This window comes from Stegodyphus dumicola, chromosome 8 (assembly GCF_044657685.1).
Source record: "Stegodyphus dumicola isolate Sdum_Otavi_A_Nest chromosome 8, ASM4465768v1".
NCBI lineage: Eukaryota > Metazoa > Arthropoda > Arachnida > Araneae > Eresidae > Stegodyphus > Stegodyphus dumicola.
In genome coordinates this window covers 147,380,026-147,402,053 of record NC_140775.1, presented here as the reverse complement: position 1 = coordinate 147,402,053, position 22,028 = coordinate 147,380,026, and the positions used below count along the sequence as shown (strand labels likewise).

General features: G+C 33.9%; 2 protein-coding genes across 5 annotated transcripts in view; one reads left to right on the top strand and one right to left on the bottom strand.

The window, feature by feature from the left end:
* Positions 1 to 15,577, bottom strand: part of LOC118186468 (uncharacterized) — a 33,237-nt gene extending 17,660 nt beyond the window's left edge. Inside the window, exon 1 of the mRNA XM_035356572.2 lies at positions 15,453 to 15,577. Coding sequence (XP_035212463.1) covers positions 15,453 to 15,552 — 100 coding nt within the window. The 5' untranslated portion in view covers positions 15,553 to 15,577. The remainder of the gene's footprint in view (positions 1 to 15,452) is intronic.
* Positions 15,578 to 16,179: 602 nt separating this feature from the next.
* LOC118186463 (coiled-coil domain-containing protein 6) overlaps positions 16,180 to 22,028 on the top strand; it is a 119,408-nt gene continuing 113,559 nt past the window's right edge. For 2 of the 4 annotated variants that reach the window (XM_035356567.2, XM_035356568.2), the window contains exons 1-2: positions 16,180 to 16,607; positions 17,119 to 17,268. In XM_035356567.2, coding sequence (XP_035212458.1) covers positions 16,395 to 16,607; positions 17,119 to 17,268 — 363 coding nt within the window. In that variant the 5' untranslated portion in view covers positions 16,180 to 16,394. The remainder of the gene's footprint in view (positions 16,608 to 17,118; positions 17,269 to 22,028) is intronic. The other 2 variants (XM_035356566.2, XM_035356565.2) reach the window with 1 other exon arrangement.

Genomic DNA, 22,028 nt, shown 5'->3' with positions numbered 1-22,028 from the left:
CGGAATCGACGAAGTCTCGACGAGCCCGGATTAAAGACTTGTACTGTACCACATATTTTTCATGTGTTAGGTCTAAAATATGACAGTCTCGGCCTAAGCCGAACATTCTTTCAAGAGCTCCTCATATCCATTTACCTTTTTTTATGAGAAGAAAATAAGATTACAAATACAGTCAAAAGTCGTTGATTCGGACACCCATAATCCGGAATGATCTATAATCCGGACCTCAAAGCTATAAACTTTCTGCACATGCGTCGCGTGGACGCATGCGCATAGGCATTTACGTGTGTGCGTAAGACCTTTACGGCTGTGAATATGCATGTGCGCATGCGCATAATACGTTTACGCATGCGCGTTTAATGTATGACGGGCGGTATAAGCTAAGCTAAAATTATCTAATTCAGTTATTGTTGCAGATTGCGTTGTTCCTTAATCTTCGAATTGGATCCAGCTTATTATTTTTTGCAGACTGTTAGAGCAATTTTATAAAAGTAAACTTGAACTTTCGATTATGTCAAATAAAATTTCCGATATATATTTACTAATATGTAAAAGATCTACAAAGCGAAAGTATGTTCTGAAGTCCATTAAGCAGAAAGTGGAATTGCTGCAAAAAATGGATAAATGCATATCCTTTGATTATCTAATTATTCCGAAATATGTTTATCAATTTCACGCTGCCCTGCGGGGGGGGGGACAAGACGGCGTGCAATGAATTGGAAGTTGATCTGTCAGCATTTCAGCATTATCCTTATCTTCAGGGCAGATGTTTTTATTTTATTCAGCTTATAATTCCTTACTGATTGTAGTATTTCATCTCGATGTACTCCGTCTTTGATATGATTTAAATCAAATTCCTTGACATTAAAATTCGTTTCCGATAGTGAAGAACGTGACACAGAGGTTATTGAAAACGAAAAAATTTCGATTGACAAATTAGTCGGTATTCTCAACACAGCAATTATAGGTCTTGAACAGTGGAACTTTGTAACTAAACAAGAAATTATGTCCGTTTAATAGAATTAAAGAGAAAGTATTATCACATGAAACGAAGCAACTTAAACAACTTACATTGAAAGAAATGTTTAATAAAGTAAACAAATAAATATTAAGCTTTTTCTTTTTGTAAATTTTGATACCTTTTAGATCATAATTGTTCTTTATTTCATAAATTACGGTTTCATATTTTTAATTTTATAATTTCTGCATGCCATCTTACCAGATTTAAACTGATGATCTACAATCTGGAAAAATGAATAATCTGGAATTGCCGAAGTCCCGACGAGTCCGGATTAATGACTTTTGACTGTAATTGAATAATCATTTTGGGATTCATACAACTTGAAGCTTTGTAGACATGAGTAGTAGTCAGGCCATGCTAGCAAACACTGTGAAACATTTTTACTGATTTCAATGACTCCATTAACACATACATATTCAGTACCAAAGAGAGGATTATAAATCTCTCTGTACTTTTTTATGAACAGCTTAAAAGTATTTTTAAAGCTCTATTTTTCATTTCATGGCTAATGAGAAATTATTTAGACATATTCATAGCAGCATTAAATGAAAAGTTTTTCCATATGATTATGAAAATTAAAATACAAGGTGTGGCTATTAATATCCAAGACTGACGTCACAGCATGAAACTGATCACTTGCCCCAGAGAGGCACTGCTGGTATCTGGAAAGTAGTACATCTGCACCTACTCCCCGCAGCGCGCATCAGTTGTAGACACGAGCTTGGCTGGGAAAGACGCGTGGAAACGTATCTGATGAAGTGTTGTTGTCGAAGTGGGAAAATGGTGTTGTGGAAGTGCTGAAATGGAACAAAGGGTGAACATCAAATTCTACTTTAAATTGGGAAAAGGTGTGACAGAAACACATGTAATGTAGAAGCAAGTGTATGGTGAGTAAGCATTGTCTTGTTCCCGCATATTTGAATGGTATGGATGATTTTGGGACGGCCGTGAAAGTGTTGAAGATGGTGCCCACACTAGAAGGCCGATTTCCCTGCATACGCCAGAAACAATTGACACAGTTTGTGAGCTTGTAACAGCGGATTGGCGACTGACTATTCAAATGCTGGCCAGTGAACTCAACATCGACAAAGAGGTGGTTCACCAAATTCTGACACAAGACCTAGGGAAACACAAGGAGTGTTCCAGATTTGTAGTGCACTGTTTATTGGATGATCAAATGGACAGAATGGCGGAAGTCAGAATGGACACGTGTGGTGAACTCGTTGATAATGCTAATGCTGGCCCTGCTTTCCTGGATTCAATAGTGACAGACGAAGAATCATGGTGCTATCAATACAGCCCTGAAACCAAGAGACAGAGCACAGAATGGCAGTCTCCCAGCTCCCCTAAACAGAAAAAATTTTGATTTCAAAAATCAAAGGTCAAAGTCATGTTAATCGCTTTCTTCGACAGCGAAGGACTTATTCATTATGAATTTCTCCCACCAGGCACTACTGTTACAGTACAATTTTATGCAGAAGTGCTTGCTCGACTCCGACAAAGAATTCATAGAGTACGTCCCTGTTTTCAACAGAATGAGAGTTGGTTTCTGTTGCATGAACAATGCCCGCCCCCACATTACATTGCTAGTGAGGAGGTTTTGGGCTAAGCATGAGGTCATGGAGCTGCATCATCACCATATTCTCCTGACTTGGCCACCGCAGACTTTTTTTGGTTTCCCAAACTTAAAACTTTGTGGATGTTTAGGCATCAAGAAGAATGTGACATCAACATTGAAGAGCCTTCTGAAAGAAGACTTTAAAAGTTGTTTCCACACCTTATACAGACGAGCACAGAAGTGTAATACGGCAGATGGGGATTACTTCAAAATATATTAAAAGGTTATGCTTTTCACATCATCTGTTCTGGTGTTATTAGAGCAATCCTGGAAATTAATAGCCACACCTTATATGATAAATCATGCATTTGCATGTTCTTTCTTTTTGATGGATATATTGATTTGATACATAGGAAAATTAAATTTTCTACGAAGAAGATAAAATTTGCCATAGAGTAAGAATAGAGATAAAAAAGTAATCACATTAGTAGCATGCACACTAGTTCACATGAAAATCAGCCGGTATTACATGACAAAAGCAAGGTCAGTTCGACACTTCAACTATGGCTGTGAGAAATTAATTATCAGAGTTCAGGCAGCATTATGTCTTATATCTGGCTGCTTAACTAAGAGAGTTCTCCACATGCTATAAGTGTGTAAACAATCACAACATTAAAAATCTGGCTTGGGAATAGCTAATGGGATTTAATTAGGAAACATCCATTGTCTTTTATGTTCATTATCATTATAAAGGAGTCTGAAAAAAATAATATATCACACTAAAGGATAAACACAATTCTCGCATGAAGACCATGTTGTTTAAGTTTCCCTTATTTTTATTCACAACCCAACTCGTACATAAACACATTAGACTGAAATATGATCCAAGTATAATTAATGAGGTAATCCAAGAATAAAAAATAAACTAACCTAGTAAGCAAAAAATTTCTGTTACATTCAGAATTCTAAAGACTTTAACATAAACTTTTATCACAAGGCCAGCCAGGAACAAAGATATCAGACAATTGCAAATGCATGAGTGCCAGAGATCACATGATCATTTTCTTTTCAACAGACTTATTTCTCATCTCCAGTCAGCACACAAACAAGAAATGCTTCTGTGTTATGTCACTGCAACAACAAATTACACTTGACTTAATGATAAGTTGTTTTTTTCAGAGTGTGTGAAACCCAAACACCTGCTGTTATTCACTTTAACAATATGCTTCAAATGTTCTTGAATGGTCAACTAAGATGTATTAAAACCTTCTAGGTCAGATATGCATCTTACACGTTTGGTGTTTTTGTGCCCGTAAAGACGGCATCACATGCCATGCGACAAAGTGAAAAATTCTATCATTGAAACTGAATTCGTCGCTACTCTCACGTTGCTTTAAATTAAACAATTATTTTTGTATTTCTGAATATTGCTAAGAGATAGCGCAACTCATTCTCGTTTCTTCATAATTTTATCAGCGAGACCCACACATAGCGATCGACTTACCATAAGCACACGAATTATTCTGAAAAACTTAATTACATAAAATAGATTTTACATCGTAAGGTACAGGGTAAAGCATTCTTTGCATAACCCAACATTACACATTGGGCAACTCATATTTGTTCTTTTTTCTATGCTCATTTGTGTACAATGAGCACAGCTACATCTTGATTTTCCAACTTTTGAAAGATAATCCCCAACATTCAGAAGATTCAAAGTACTTTTTTAACCCAGCAGTAATTTTTTAAACTTTCTTGTGGGACATATATGTCCTGTTACATAGTAACAACATATAATAGGGTGAGGCAAATAAAAAGTGGCCCGGAAAACAAAGTAACTCTGTTCTCCAGGCCACTTTTATTTGCTCCACCCTGTATAAACATGCGAAAAAATCTCATTTATTATTAATCATATCAAAAAGTTCTATTTATTTCTGTTAGCAATATATTAAAAAAGCTAATTTAAATATGCCATAAAATTCATGGTTTTGCAGATTTTTTCTGGTGACTACAGTATAGCAAAAGTTGCTAACAGTGCTGCTACAGCTCAGCAATGCTTCAAATATCAATTAAAGCTTCTTTTATTTCGGTGATGGAGGATTGAAAATAGTAATTATAATGACTATTTTACAATAAAAAATTGCTATATACACCCAATAAAATTATGAAAAATTAATTAGATCATTAATTATTTGTTCCTAGCACATACGTAAATCGGTAACTTTGTTTCTTACAATTGTACAGATTGGTAACCATTTGTTTCTTGCCTATGCACACATTAAATCGAATTTCTGACCAAGACCGTTACAAAAGACAGGTACCCATTACTTTCGGGCCCACATTACATCACAACATATAAATAAAATAAATGGTTAAAAATTATATTAAAAACTGCACTTTTAAAAAATAACTGAACTTTTTTGCATAGCTTCAGTTACAGTAAACAAATGAAATTTTTCAGTGACTTTTAGTAACCCTTTTTGCGATCACCAACTAGTAGCTCGCCATTATGTTACTAAAACATGATGCCCTAAGATCACCAAATGTGGCAATACGTGTTCTGTGCTGGTTTTTGGAGCGAGTGCGTGTTGTATGGCAACCTTTTTGACTTTGAAAACTCTTTTCCTGGAGTGGTTTAATTGCTCTTTGGTTTGTGTCGTGCCTGTTTTGAAATGCCTTATGTTGCAATGAGAGACGTGGTTGCAAGAGGGTCTGGAAGATCATTTTTAGTCGCTGTGCATGATAGAAGTAATGAAACACTGATACAGTGTAGTAAAGAGTGGATTGAGCCTTGTATAACTATTTTTTTGGATGGTTGGAAATCTTAAAAGGATTTAGGAAAAGAAGGTTTTGAACACTTATTTGTGAACCATGGTATGAATTTTCTGGATAGTGTGTCTGGCTGTCATATAAATACGATAGTGATTACGTGGCAGTATGTTAAAGGCGGTATGAAATTGGTATTTCTGCTTTTCGAAAAAGAATTCATTCATGATAAGTGCATTTTATTTTATTCTTATTTTGTAGAATGTTATGTTCTTTTTTTTTTTTTTTTTTTTAGTATGAATTTCTGTAAAGCGAGGTGTGCGTACTTCCTAGATTCGTTCGTTGCCTAGATTGTGCAATTCACAGATTTTTTTTTTAAAGTTTAAACAGGATGCTGTGTACATGGTATTCTTTGAAATTTATTTTTGCTATGTTAATTTATTAAAGCAAGGTGTGCGTAGTTCATAGATTCGTTCTTTGTCTAAATTATGCAATTTGTTGATTTTAAGTGAAAACATATCGCTGTGTACATAGATTCTTGTCAAATATTTTTGGTTAGAAACTTTACATTTTTGCTATCTAAATTTTTGGGGGTTTTTTTCGGATTTTGAGCTTAGATTAATTAAATTTTGAGCCTAAATTAATTGGATTTGAGCTTTCAGATTTTGAGCTGTTTAAAATGTGGTTTTCGCATATGCGAAAACTGGGTTTTTGAGATACATTTTAGGCTTAAAGTTCGAAATGTAGATTCAGAAGCGTATGTATACATGCACGTATGTATGTATGTACATACATACATATATAAATGCATACATGTACATATCCATATATAAATTTCTGGACCCGGTCCCCTATATAACAGAACAGTACCAAAAAATGTCTTCTGAAGTCCGAGTTGTAAACTAAACACACACACAAAAAGAAGGTTCTATAAAAGTAACACTTTGGATTTCCCATATTTAATTACATCCATCCAAAATGTTCCAATTCTAGTATTTTCAGAAATGGAAAATTTACCCATTCACATAAATTAACTGCATTTCCTGGAGAAAAATCTTTTGACATATGGATGGCAGCTTTTCTATTCTTTCAATCTGATCATAAAAGAGCTTGTTTCCCAGAGAAAGACAGGCATACATTAAGAAGTCAAAATCAGTTTTCAAGGCAGGTTCATTAGTAAAATATAATTTTCAAGATCTGAAGAATTCTCTACTAAAATTGTGCTTTAATTACAAAAAAGAAGTGTCACAGTCTTTTTATGTAAGGATTTTAGCTAGAATTAATATTTATCTCAAAAATTTAGAAGTACTAGAGATGGACTTTGGCGTAACATAAGCTTTATTTGTATAGCATCCTGTATCTGAATCAATAAAATTCAACTTATGATCTACCTTTAAATGGTCAAAATTCTTCCTGCTTAAGCACTCATAGGTTTCCCAATTATCCAAATAAACTGTCCTTCCTGACTCGATCCACTCCATAATAATGCCCAATAATTTACTCTCATTCTTATACACTACCAAAAACAACTTGCCAATCTCTCCAAAAGCCCACTGTTCCTCAACAGCATGCCCTTTACTGTATTTCTGCTTTCCAAATTTATTTTCATCTATTTCGACTATCTTCCAAATACCCCCTACATTTTCCAATGGCAACAAATTTAATCTAAAATAGTTTTGTTAATAAATTACCTCGTATCCGTTAATCTATTCAAAGCCAAAAAAATACTCCTCCTGAATAGCCTGTCTTTGTTCGTCTGATAATTTTGTATTCCAAAAACAATATCCATCCCAGGAATGTTTTAAGGCATGGGTCTCGGCCTCAAAGGAGCCTGGTCTTGTTCTTGATTCGTGTTCAACAAGATCACAATGCAAATAATTTTAATTGACAAATGTTATGGTTGGGCATTTTCTCAAACTACGAATTTCCAACTATATGCTAATTGGCAACAGTGGTAAGATTATATTATTATGTCATGTCCCTCGTCCGTGTCTAGGCCTAGTCCTACCACCACATACCATCATTATTCATTTAGTTGAAAAGTGGCAGTCAGTTGAGTCAGTCTGTGCCTAGGTTGGTAAGATTGTGAGACAGGCACGTTTCTTATAGGTTAGCAGTTGTACGAGTATTTGACAGTGTATAATATTGTTTAGTTAAAAAATCTATAGGTGAGAACAAAATTATAAATACCTATTTTAAACTATCACAATTACTTTTAACATTTATTTGATGGAAAAGAAGAAATCCATTGATAAATTACAAAGCTGAATACAAATTCTTCACCTACCTCTACTACTATATCCAACAATACACCTGAAGTTGAAGAACAGGGAGAGCAAGAAACCAACTATTTAAATGTTCAAGAAGCAGCAATAAGACCTACTAAAATAGGTACAATAACTGGTGATATTATGGACATTTCAAATATTTTTCCTGAAAGTACAGATCCAGTTAGGGCCTTCATTATACTGACAAGAAATTTACAGTCATATTGGGTTGAGAAAGGTCCATCAGTTTGTTCCAACAAATATAATGATTTTAAAAATTCAGAACATACATACAATGAACGAAATGATAAAACTAAAATTAGATACCTTTCTGCAATGTTGTTCATGAAAGAGTTATGTAATGATGAGATTGTAGACTGTGAATGGCTAATATAATCTCCATCACAAGTACAAGTACACCGTTTCATATGTAAATTGTTTTCATCTACTAATTCTACATTCAACACTATTGAATTCAATGACTGAAGACATGCAAATATGGCTACTTCACAACACGAAAACTCGTTTGAACACCTGAAGCCTAATGTAACGATTTACTTCAATTTTGTCTAAAATCTCTACAATTTCTTCTCATCATCAACCCATTGTTGGGATATACTAATTAAATTTGGATTCTGATAAAAATAAAAATGTATTGAAAAGCTTATTAAGAACATGCTGATCTGCATGTACAATTGAAGCTTTAGGCAAAGGATATGCAGAAATTGTCATGAGCCTTGAATGATGAATCACAGGCAACAGATACTCGATTTTCTGAAAAAAAATTTAAACGCAAGATGAATGAATTGGTAACTACATTTTTAACTATCTTTTAGAATAACATTTTGACTATATTGACAAAGTGAAAATATTCAACCAAAGTAAAAATATGGATTTCTCGAAAGCATTCAAATTGTTAAAATCTTTAATGGCATATATAAAAACCAAGGGAATATTCTTTATAAAACAGTATCAAAGTGTTAACAAGCACGTAAGAAAATATAGTGCTAGGATAACTTTCCTTGAAGAAGATAAAGACACAGACATATCTTTTGAAAGCTACCACAGCCAGAAATTTTAAATAGAAACCTATTTACTAATAATCAACTATCTAATTTACAACATACAAACACGCAATAAAAAAATACGAGGAAGTATTTGAACTGTTTGGGTTTTCTGAAAATAATTGTAATTTAGATGAGAGTGAAATTAAAATAGCATGCCAGAAAATATCGAAATTTAATGAAAGATGTTTATGGGAGAAAATGAATTTGGAATGTCAACATTTCAAATTATATCTAATCATTGAAGGTAAAAAACTGAAGAAAAAACAAAGAGAAGACATGGAAAAAAGGAAGATTCATAAGATATATAATTTTACAAATGCTGATAATGATGAAGAACAGTTGATGGATGAGGAGATTAGGATTGATATTAACACACCCTATACATACATGTATGAAGATTGCTATTTATATTTCTGGCCTTGGCAATAGTACGTGTTGCAAGGTGACTGCAGAGGAGTATGATATTTTTAACCATTACTTCTTCAGAATGTTTTGCCATTTTAGCATGATTTTTATTGTTTACAGTAAATCGAAAAATTCAGCTTGCACAAAAAAATGGAATTGACTCATGAAAATTTGTGTGCCATTATTTTCCATAACTTTCAACATGAATTATCAAGAAAAGAGTGCTTCGATGAATTTAATTCATTATACAGCGATAATGCACCATCCTACAGCACTGTAAAAAACTAGTAAAATGAATTCAATCATGGTGGACATTCGCTCCAGGACGAATTCTGAAAAGATTGTCCAAAATCAGTTATTGTGCCAGAAAATATTTCCATGCTGTGTGTGAACTGATAAAGCAAGATCATCATGTGACATACTGAGAAATTGAAGCATCTTTGGACATTAGTATGAGTAGCATCAATAAGACATTAACATTAATTAACATTTAATCATAAAAAAGGTTTTTCTGCATTGAATCCCGCATAATCTGGCAAACACTCAAAAGAAGATTCACATCATTTGGTGAAAGGAAATGATGGAAAAATACTTTCAATGTGCATCAAAGACTGTGTATAAAATTTATGCACATGATGAATTATGGATCTATGCATATACGGCAGAAACAAAAAAGCAGTCAACTATATGGGTCTTCCAAGATTAGACAAATCCAACAAAAGTTGTTTGCGGAAGAAGCACATCGAAGCAAATGGTTGCTGTTTCTTCAGAATTACTTTCACATGGCAACAGTGGCATTACAACAATGCAGGGCAGTGAATTCCAAATGATACACAGCCCATTTGTTTGTAAGAAAACATCAGTGATATTAAAAAAAAGCAGAAAGCGGCAAATCATTCTTCATCACGACAATGCAAGCTCTCATGCATCAGCTGAAACAAGGAATTTTTGATGAGCCAAAACATCTACCATACATCCCTGATTTGGCACCCATTGACTCCCCCCCCCCCGCACATCAAAAATAAATTCCTCGGTGGTCATCGATTTGCGACACCCGAAGAAGCGATTGATGCATTCAAAATACAGTCAAAAGTCGTTAATCCGGACTCGTCTGGACTGGCGATTCCGGATTATAGATCATCAGTTTAAATCTGGCAAGATGGCATGCAAAAGTTATAAAATTAAAAATATGAAACCGTAATTTATGAAATAAAGAACAATTATGATCTAAAAGGTATCAAAATTTACAAAAAAAAAAAGCTTAATATTCATTTGTTTAGTTTATTAAACATTTCTTTCAATGCAAGTTGTCTAAGTTGCTTCATTTTATGTGATAATACTTTCTCATTAATTCTATAAACAGACATAATTCTTCTTCAGTTATAAAGTTCCGCTGTTCAAGTCCTATAATTGCTGTGTCGAGAATACCGACTAATTTGTCAATCAAAATTTTTTCGTTTTCAATAACCTCTGTGTCACTTCCTTCACTATCAGAGGCGAATTACAATGACGAGGAATTTGATTTACATCATATCAAAGACGGAGTACATCGAGATGAAATACTACATTTAGTAAGGAATTATAAGCCAAATAAAATAAAAACATCTGGCCTGACGATAAGGAAAGTGCTGACAGATCAACTTCCAATTCATTGTGCACCGCAGAGCAGCATGAAATTAATAAATAGATTTCGAAATGGTTAGAGAAACGAAGGATATGCCTTTATCCATTTTTTGCAGCAATTCTACTTCTTGTTTAATGGACTTCGAAACATACTTTCCCTTTGCAGATCCTTTACATATTAGTAAATATATATTAGAAATTCTATTTGACATAATTGAAAGTTCAAGCTTACTTTTATAAAAGTGCTCTAACAGTCTGCAAAAAATAATAAGCCGGATCCAATTCGAAGATTAAGGAACAACGCAATCTGCAACATTAACTGAATTAGATAATTTTAGCTTAGCTTATACCGTCCGTTATACATTAAATGCACATGCGTAAACATATTATGCACATGCGCACACACATATTCGCAGCCGTAAAGGTCTTACGCGCATGCGTCAACACGACTCATGCGCAGAAAGTTTGTAGCTTTGAGGTCCGGATTATGGGTGTCCGAATTAACGACTTTTGACTGTATGCCTGTTTTGGAGTTACCTCAACCGGAGTGGGAAAAATGCTTCGAAAATTCCTTAAAATGCATTCAAAAGAGTATTGATCTTCATGAAGAATATTTCGAAAAATAATAAAATCCATTTTGACAATAAATATTTGTTTTTTCATTATTAGGCCAGAAATATAAATAGCAACCCTTGTATAACGTGACTATTCACAGGGTTTTCAGATATTGATTATAGTTATGAGAATTTTCTAGTTGAGGATTACTAACATGAGTGGTAAGCATTCATTTTCAAAACTCAAACTGGTCAAAAATGAATTGAGAAATCATATGACTCAATTTTGCTTGAATAATGTAAGTTTGATTAGTATTGAAAATGAAACATTATCAAAATTTGATTTTGAAGACATAATTAATGATGTTGTGAATTTAAAATGTAGAAAACGAATTTCCTAATAAAACTTCATTTTATTATGGATTGCTTTTATTAAACCTTACATTTAATGAAATAAAAGTGACATGGGTGGGGGGGCCTACTTTTGCATAAGGACCCAGAGCCTCAAGAAGGCTTAAGACATTCCTGATCCATCCTCAACTTACTATTACATCACCTATGCTGAATTGACTTTTGATTTCTACATTTCTTCCTTCCCATAAATTTCTTACAAATCTACAAAAACCTGCATGACTTTAAATTTTTAACTTTAAATTTCATTACAGAATTACACTTCTCAAATACAGCTGCCCAGACGGTATTAGTGATTAGGAGAGCCTACTGCAGTACTCAAGGGCCAGGGTTCAAATTCTGGAGAAGGCATGGTTTTTAACTTAATAAAAGACAACTATGAAGCAGCCTATTAGATAGCTGCTACTTCACAGACTGCCTATTAGGTGCCTTCATAATAAAATGACTAGCACTTCTAGCCTTACAAGTGGTCAATACTGAATAAGCAAGTGCCCACCATTAAATTTTTTTTTTTTAAATTCTCAAATATAACCCTTTCCTTTATTAACTCTGCTTCTCTTAAAAATTGCAAAAACCAATTACAGACCCTGACACATAGAAAATACCCTATTTGCTATCCCCCATTTTCCTAAAGTCATCCTCCCATTCCAAAATTTAGAATTTAAATTACCCTCTAATACTTCCTGAAACTTTTCAGCTATACTTAAAGCAGAAGACGGTAACAGACAGCAGACAGAACCCAAAATAAAATGAAATAAAAGTAATCAAATACAAGCAGTTTACATCCAACAAAGAAGAAAGTTCATAATTCCAGAGTATGCAGCTCCAATGAAAAAAATGGCATCATTCAATTTAAAATACTTTGGACTGTGACAGAACTGAAAAAATGGAGTATTCTAGAATTCGCTGGTTTACTAAAAATGAAATAGTGCAAAAAAGTGTGCCAAATATAAGAATCAACAATGTGATCCTATACTCAAGCTGTGTCAAATATTTTAATAAGATACAAGAAAATTTTTGTTTGCTAGTTATGTATAAATGTTAAACATGTTTCCTAGTTAAGTATAAATAAAATTTTAGTATTTTCTGATTACCCACATCCCTATTGAAAAGTTGTGAGCTAGTTGGCAACTTTGGAAACAAATGTTTATTTGGGTATCTTTTTGTCTAATTATACGAGGGTTGGAACTTTAATAGTGGCAACACAGCTGAAAAAACGCTACGCAACAAAACCAAATAATATTGCATATACCACAAGTGAACTACATATCTACCTTACCTCTCAGCAAAAAGACTCTTCCTGCCTACGTCACGCGCATGTGGAGTGACGCGAAGAATGGATCCTTGTATTAGCTCGCGGTCTAAAGTAAGTGTTGTCAGGATGTTTTCAAAAGAAGAACAACGATGTTGGATAAAAATTGAATGTGCCAGAGATCGTACAGCACGACAGTGTCATCAAGGGCTTCATGAGGCTTGCGGGGAATCTGCATTGCCTTACAGAACCATAGCAAGATGGGTGAAAGCATTCAATGAAGGATGGCAAAACGTGGCAGACATGCTGTGGCCAGGTCGTCCGAGTGTCAGCGATGCAGACGTGCAAGCTGTTGCTACACTAATGGACAGTGATCGCCGCCAAACAATTCATCAGCTGGCCGGACAAACAGGATTAGCACATACGACTGTGCTGCACATTCTGAAGAAACGCCTGTCCATGAGAAAAATTGCTTCACGATGGGTTCCACATCAATTGACGGAAATGCAGAAATGGCTATGATACAATGTTGCCACTTGGAGTGCTATGAGCACGAAGGAGATGCTTTTTTACGCCGTATCATTATGCTGGATGAGACTTGGGCTCGATCGTACCAGCCAGAACTGAAACGCCAATCAAACGAATGGCGTCATCACGGGTCACCACCACGTTCGAAATTTCGTCAGAACCACAGCAATGTGAAAGTTATGGTGATTCTCGTGTACCACTGTGATGGTGTCATCCTAATGCATACCGTTCCCCCACAGCAGACTGTCACTGCGCACTATTACTGCTCATTTTTGGAGCACAATCTCCAACAGCTTTGAGAAAAAAACAGCGACACTTTCTGCAGAACGCTCCTCGCATTTTGCATGACAATGCTCGGCCACATGCAGCGCAAGCTGTGACTGATTTGTTCAAGCGATGGAGCTGGGAAGTGCTTTACCATCCGTCATACTTCCCAGATCTAAGCCCTTGTGACTATGACTAATTTCCTAAGATGAAGGAACCACTTCGTGGCACTCGCTTCCAAACTGTTCCTGAGATTCTTGCGGCAGTAGACCGGTCCATTCAAACTATCAACAAAACAGGTGCTGCTACAGGTATTCTGCGACTTCCATATCGTTGGAAACGGGTTGTACACAATGCTGGCGACTATATTGAAGGACTGTAAAGCATGGTAACATGAATCACTTTTGTATTCCTTGTAAATAAACAGTTGCTACTATTAAAGTTCCAACCCTCGTACAATGTATGCAATACTGCTTTTATTTTAAAATTCTTCTTGTTCCGTATAAGATACACACAGTTCTCTCTTTTTTGCACTGTTGTTCTCACGTACATAGTGATCCATTTTTACTAAAAAAAGCATCAGAGACTTGCACACACTTGGCAGAAAAATCCTAAAATGAAAGGGGGGGGGAAAGGTATATCATGCTTTTAAGCAAAAATATTATGTGCCACGCATGCAGAAAGCCAAGTCCAAGATTTCACCAAAGATTAATAAAACACTTCTTTGTTAGATGTAGTACACTGCTTTCTTAAAATGCTGAAATTTCCATAGAAAGGATTGTAATCTGTAATTCTACTAATGAATATGTCCTGAATAATAAAAGATTTTCTAGGAAGGGTTTTTTTTTTTTTTTTTTTTTACCCACAAAAAAGGAGTTTTGGGATATTTTTTACAATGGTGAGAAAGCTGAATGAGACTCAGCAAATTTGTCAAAACTGTATTTTGTATTTTTCTATGAGATAACTAAAAAAACTAATCTCCAAATTTTGGCAGAAAGCTGCTAATAATAACTGAGTCCCCTTTTCTATCTAGTCCCAGAATAAGCATAGCAAAACAGATAATGTATCATACTTTATTATCTTCTCTTTGTTAGCAGCAACTATTTAATAAAGTTACACTGCATACAAATTTCTTAAATTTACTAAAACAGATTTCTGTAAAGATTCTAAAGATATTAAATACTTCAGCAAAAACATTAAATGTTTAAATAAAAATTAAAGCTACATGTAAAAATAAACACATATTTAAATACACAGCTTTTTCAATCAAACGATTTCATAATTTTGATAAAAGTAATAAAATTTTAAATATTTTTTTATGAAACCGCATGAATTCACATTAAAACATTTTGGCAACACATTTAAATACCAAGACTGATGATATTATTTAGCATGAAGTCAGGGCCGTTCCTATTGGGGCTGCAGTGCGTAAAAGTACGCGGGCGGTTAAAATTAGAAAGGGCCGGACTTTCGGGATACCACGACAACTATTTTAAATTAATTAAATTGATTATAAGTACTTGTCATGTGTAAATATTTTTTATACAATTTGTTATATGTAAGTAATTAGTTTGTATGAAATACAAATTTTATTAATCATTGAGCTTTTTTTTTTTTTTCTTTTAAATTTAGTAGCGGGAATCCTAGAAAAGTACGAGGGCAGCCAATGGCCTAGGAACGGTCTGCATGAAGTTTTTCATTAAATTACACAGAAGAGAAAAGCAAATTTTGCTTACGATTGAATAAAAGAAATACTGTAAATGCACTTAAACTAAAAGTTAAGATCACAGTTTGCAGTAAGAAAGTAAGCAAAAGCTGAACTACATTCAACTTCATATTTAGACACACAACGAAAACAGATAAATTGTTTTGCACCGACTAAGTCTTTCTACAGGCAGAACGAAAATCAAGCTCAGATGGCTCAGATACATTTCAAAGGTGAAATGAGAAAAAGGCAGTTTTAGATAAATTAAAGAGAACAGCGATAAATTCTCTACTTTAAGAGTAAATTTTGAGAAACATAAATGGAGCTTTTTGGCAATAGAAGGCGTTGACCGTACCAATGGATTTCTGAATTCAGAATTACGGGTTGCTACTTTTGGCAGGACTCTCTCAGAGGTGAAAACGGAATTTTTTAGCCAAAGAGAGTTGAAGCCACGGAGTATAATGATACATCTATTCTAACCTCCCTGCTTGCAATGTATTAAAGAATCTTGTGCAGTTGGATTCGGTTTTGCCATGATAAGCGTTGCAATTTGGATTCAACCCCAAAACATGTCCCGAAACCACCGAAGTCTTCATTTTGTACTTAAAAACTAACATTATTCTATGGATATCAGTTTTAGGGAATTAGGTTTATTCATTATATATTAGAATTATCTAGAGATATTTACCGAAAGAAAATTGAATATTTTCATACTTTTATTCTAATCTCTCAGTCAGTATTAATTAGGTAAACTATAAACGGCAACAGGTTTGATGCTTAGATCAGAAATTTTCGGGTCCCTGATTGCGTATGAGGGATATAAATTTATATCTTTCCCATTGTCGTGATTTCTCTTTCTTATATATGGCTCTATGTTGTATTATAGATATGTTTCATATTAAGGTAATCTTACTTGATTTTAGAGCTAAATTCATAAGTTGGCGCTAAACGCTGCGTGTTTAAGTTCATTAAAATGGCGGATAGTGCTAGTGAAAGCGACAGTAGCTCAGTAGACGGAGGAATGTTGATTCCTTCATCTCCGGCTACTAGGGAACAGTTCCAGAAAAGAATAGAATCTTTGCAGCAGGAAAATCGAGTACTGAAGATGGAACTTGAGACGTTTAAATTGAGGGTTAAAAGTTTACAAGAAGAAAATAAAGCTCTTAGGCAAGCCAGTGTCAACATAGTAAGTTACCTCGTGTTGATAGATATAACTAAAATCAATAATATGTTTTTAAGATCAGTGATCAGTAAAGGATTTTTCATTCATAATATTTATAATATTTGTGTTTGAAATTGAACTGGCAAAGCATACCTAGCGTTCATGTTCTTGTTCAAATAATTGTTAAATTTATCTAGTATTAAATATTTAAAGTTGTATAAATGAAAATCATTGGTAAAATCTTAGTATACGGTGCAGCCTTGGCGTGACTTTGAAAATTATCGCCAACACTAAAAATGATCCAAAGAACGTCTATATATATACTATACACACGTAGTGTAATATATACTATATACATAGTATATACTATGTTTAACTGTATATTTTCTTTGAATGAGCGGTTAACTACTCGTCGTATATGTCCCGCTTTTACTGCTCATCATAAAGTCGCCAAATCCTGTGTGCACCGGATACTAGGATTAAACCGAAAATCATTCCCATTCCGATTTATTAACGTTTCTAAAATTTATTTCAGCAAGCTAAAGCCGAGCAAGAAGAGGAATTTATAAGTAATACTTTGCTGAAGCAGATAAAAACCCTGAAGAAGGAGAAAGAAACGTTAGCTCTAAATTATGAACAAGAGGAAGAATGTCTTACAAATGACTTGTCCAGAAAATTGAATCAGGTTTGAATTTTTCATGTGTACGTAGTACTTTTTTTAATTAGTCAGTAAAATATTAAAAGGAGACATTATTTTATGTTAAAATAAAACTTCATGTTATTCTATGTGTGGCATATAGCAGTACTAGTTTATGGGTAGAGTAAACTTGTACCCCTTGTATTATGGCGAAGTTGTTGTTTGATTTATCGCCAAGTTGCTGTTTCATTTATGGTAGCCTGAATAGTTGAATGTTATGGAAACCCTACTGTGACGTAATCAGGTGCATGATTCTGGGAAATTTTGAATCATGGGATGTTTTGTAAGCGTTTTTGTGATGTGTGTTGGTTTGATTCTTTAGACGGTAGGATGTAGTAAGATTAATTTGAAGTTTCTATACGATTTGGAGCGAAAGGGGAAAAGAGCTTTAATTGACTGGTGTGTAACTGAAGGTTTACTTAGTAGTTAAGTGTCCTGTATGTAGGAAGGATATGCGTCTAGTCGAATGTATGAACCGTTTAGATGGGTTTGTAGGAAGAAAGGTTCAGATGGTCACTATGTGAAGCATTCGATCAGAAAGAGTACCTGGTTTGAAAAAAGTCATTTGAGTATGATTGATATTTTGACTTTGACATGGTTCTGTGTGTACGAAGCGAACTCGAAAGTCGTGGTGACTATTTGCTTTTGGTAGTGCTTAAATGTATAACATGTTTTTCCTTTTTGTGTTATTTTATTGTTTGGTTTAAAATGTATTTTATTGAGATTGTGCATTTTTTGTTTGCCTATATTGTAGAATTTGGTGCTCCTTTGACTTTTTAAGTGAAAATATATCGATGTGTACATGGACAAAGTAATAGGAGTGTGCAATGCAAGTTTGTGCAATTCTGGGATTTTTTTAAGTGAAAATAGTTCGATGTGTACATGGATAAAGTTAAAAGAAAAGTGAAAATAGGTCAATGTGTACATAGATACCGGAGTCAAAGAATTACGCAAAATTGATATCCGTGTTTCGCCAAGGGGTACCCTAAACGATACTTTTACCCTAGTTTATTGTTTAAATGTAGTGAATACTGATTTCTGGGTTAATCTTTGTATTATGGTAACTTGGTGATTTTTTGGTGAAAATTTGGTGACCAACCCTGCTACAGCAACCTGCTAGTTTTTGTTTGGACGCCATTTTGTTTTCGCGAAGTAAAGACTTTTTTTTTAACTCAACATTTTTTTCCCAACAATCTGCTAGCTGAATTACGCTTATGCTAGAACTTTTATGGAACAAAAGTGCTTAATAATGAAGAAGATAAGGTGCGAAATTGGGAGAAAGTGCAGAATCACAAACTGCTTGCCACATTTTTAAGAATTGCACATACACGGTATCCATGTACACGTCGACCAATTTTCACTTAAAAAAAATATCCCAGAATTGCACAAAAATGGCATTGCGCACACTCTTGACTTTATCCATGTACACTGCTAAAGTCCTTGCTAGTAACCTTTATCGCCATACCAAAATGTCGCCAAACTACCTGTTACAATATTCCAAAGATTAGCCATCATCAGTTTAAATCTCGTAAGATGGCATGCAGAAATTCTAAAATTAAAAATATGAAACTGTAATTTATGAAATAAAGAACAATTATGAACTAAAGGGTATCAAAATTTACAAAAAAAAAGCTTAATATTTATTTGTTTACTTTATTAAACATTTCTTTCAATGTAAGTTGTTTAAGTTGCTTCATTTTATGTAATAATACTTTCTCTTTAATTCTATAAAGAGACATAATTTCTTGTTCAGTTACAAAGTTCTGCTGTTCAAGTCCCATAATTGCTGTGCAGAGAATACCGACTAACTTGTCAATCGAAATTTTTTCGTTTTCACTAACCTCTCTGTCACATTCTTCATGTCTTTATCCATTTTTTGCAGCAATTCCACTTTTTGTTTGAGGGACATCGAAACATACTTTCGTTTTGTAGATCCTTTGGGAGCTCCAGCACCGGAAATTCTATTTTACATAATCGAAAGTTCAAGTTTACTTTCGATTATGTAAAATAGAATTCAAGTTACAAAAAATAATAAGCCGGATCGAGTTCAAAGATTAAGGAACAATGCAATCATCACCATTTACTGAAACAGATAATTAGATAATTTTAGCTTATACCGTCCGTTGTACATTAAACGCACAAGCGAAAACATATTCTGCGCTTGTGCACACGCATTTCTGCGCGGTCGTAAAGGTGTGTCAACGCGGCGCATGTGCAGAAAGTTTTTAGCTTTGAGGTCCGGATTATGGGTGTCCGAATTAAAGACTTTTGACTGTATTATACCTTTCTGTTTTCTCCCCACATAGTGATCTGTTAAAAAATCATAATTTCTCAAACTTGTCACTGCACACCATTATGTAAAGTAACCAGATTAAAATCATTATCTAACAGCAAATTTGGTGTGTACCTTATACTTCATGTTAGTCACAGTCGTGGCTTTAAGGGGTGATAGAACATATGAAGTGGCAGCTACACAAAGCCAAAATAACAAGTCAAATAATTGCACAAACTTGTGATCCATCTATCGCCAATTTTCGCCAAACGGTTCCCATAAATATGCTTTTACCCTATTAAAGTGTAAATTTGTTGAATGCATGCTTTCGTAAATTCATTTCTGTATTTTACAAAATACTCCCAATAACTGTTTTAGCAAATCAGTGGACTTTTTGTTATCCTTTGCATAAAGATGTTACCATTAAGATTGCTACCCCAAATCATTTTCTATCGTATCCTTAGATTAAAAATGTGCTCTTTCATCTTTTGAATTTTCCTTATCGCTAAGTTGTATTAAAGAGTACTGATTTTTGCATTCTTACTTTGTACTTCACATGAAAACTACTCAGACAGCAAACAAACTGTATTTAAAAATTAAATAACCAAATATATGTATGTAAGATAAAAATGTATGAATCAGAATTATAATATAACTATAAACATTAATTCTTCCTCTCTATTCTAAAATCGTAATAACTTATCTGCATTGAGTCATTCAAATTAATCATGCGATCTTACGTAACCGTTAATACCAGATGCCTCTTTACGACCAATCACCAAATTGTAAACCAAAACTTTTCTCTTCGCGTGCTTCCATCTTTCATAACTACGCACTTCAGCTTTTGCTCTCTACTTTGTCAAGATGTAATTTCGCTGGCTTGCTTTCTGTCTCAACAATATCAAAAATGTAAATCTGTGGAAAGGCACGTGATTGTGGCCACAAATATCAGTTGAAAATAAAAATGGAATTAAAACTGCCTCGACTGCCAAGTTCTTTAAATACTACGCAATCAAATTCTTCTTCAGTATGGGTCTAATCATGCATCGACACTGCTCCATTATTTCCTGTGCTTTTATCATGACAATTAAGCCGGCAGGATAGTTTCCTGCAGCCTGAAACCTGAATGGAAAATTTAATTTAGCTCTTCAAATCATCGTTTTGTGATAAATCCAAGATAATGTGAAAGAAGTGAATCATCAAGTTTGTTTTTTCAGTGTGTAAAAAAATAACAGATCATTCTTCTGCTGTGGTGTTTTGCAAGTGCTTCAAAAAATAATCTCGTGTAGTGTTTACAGATTGAAAGTAATCTCTCGATAAATTGAGAAGTTCGAATGCCTAGTGAAAAGGAATATTGAATTTGCTTCGTCGATCTCTACAATATTTAGAAAAAAAGTGCTTTAAATCATCAGTGAATTAAGCATTACAGCGGGTTCAAGATCGATTTGAGTTAGTGTTTGCAAGTATGTGCGACAGAAAATTATTTGCACTCTCACTTTTTCAACAGCTCAAAAATTATTACATTAGTGTGAATCTAGCTCAGGAACTAAATTATTTAATGTGCTTCAGATTCTATAGTTTTCATTTCAACTTTGGTTAAAATTTCTGCAATTTGTTTTGAGAAAATCTGTAATTCTTGTTCATTAATTTTTCTAATTTTTCATAATTATGTGTGAGCAAATTAAGTAATTAATTTTAAGCTATTTTAAATTACTCATAGGGAAGGATATTAAGATAAGTTTGTATGTTTTGGAATTTTGTTGAGAATTTTGAATACGAATTTTATAATTATTCTAAAAATAAAGGTGTAAAAAATAAATGAAATTATTACAGATAAGTAATATGAAATTATGGTAAATGCATGTTAAATTTATGGGTGATTGCATGTTAAGTATAGTGTATGTCGAGGGAGTACTTGTTCCTTCAACAGAGGCCTGTAATTACCTCTGTACAGTTGTTCCTTTTACCCTCTTCATGCAAGATAATGTTGGAGGCTCTCATTTTATGAGTGTGTTATATTATTATTATTATATTTTTTTATTATGGAATGTATTAGTGCAGTTCTGAAAGGCCAATTACCTTAATGCAAGGAACGGAGGCCTTTTCAAGTAACTGTCTAGGCACCCTGGGACACTAGTGCAGAGAACACACTGGTTAGCCTATTGATAGATATGTTTGTTTAGAAGTATTGCGAGGCTTCCAGTTTCGTAAAATCAGGAATTGTAAATGAAAGATGATAACGGTGAAACCATAAATTCTGAAAATATTAATCCTATTATTTATGATGTTAAATTATAATTTATCAGTAACATTTAATTATAAGTAATGATTATGTAAAAGTTTATTTTGTGATATTCTGCGATAACAAGAACCTTCCCTGAGGAATTATGATTATGTGAACTCTCAAATAAAAAGACTTTTGGACTGAAATGCTGAAAAATTCAATAGGACTCTAAAAATTAAAAATTTATTTAAA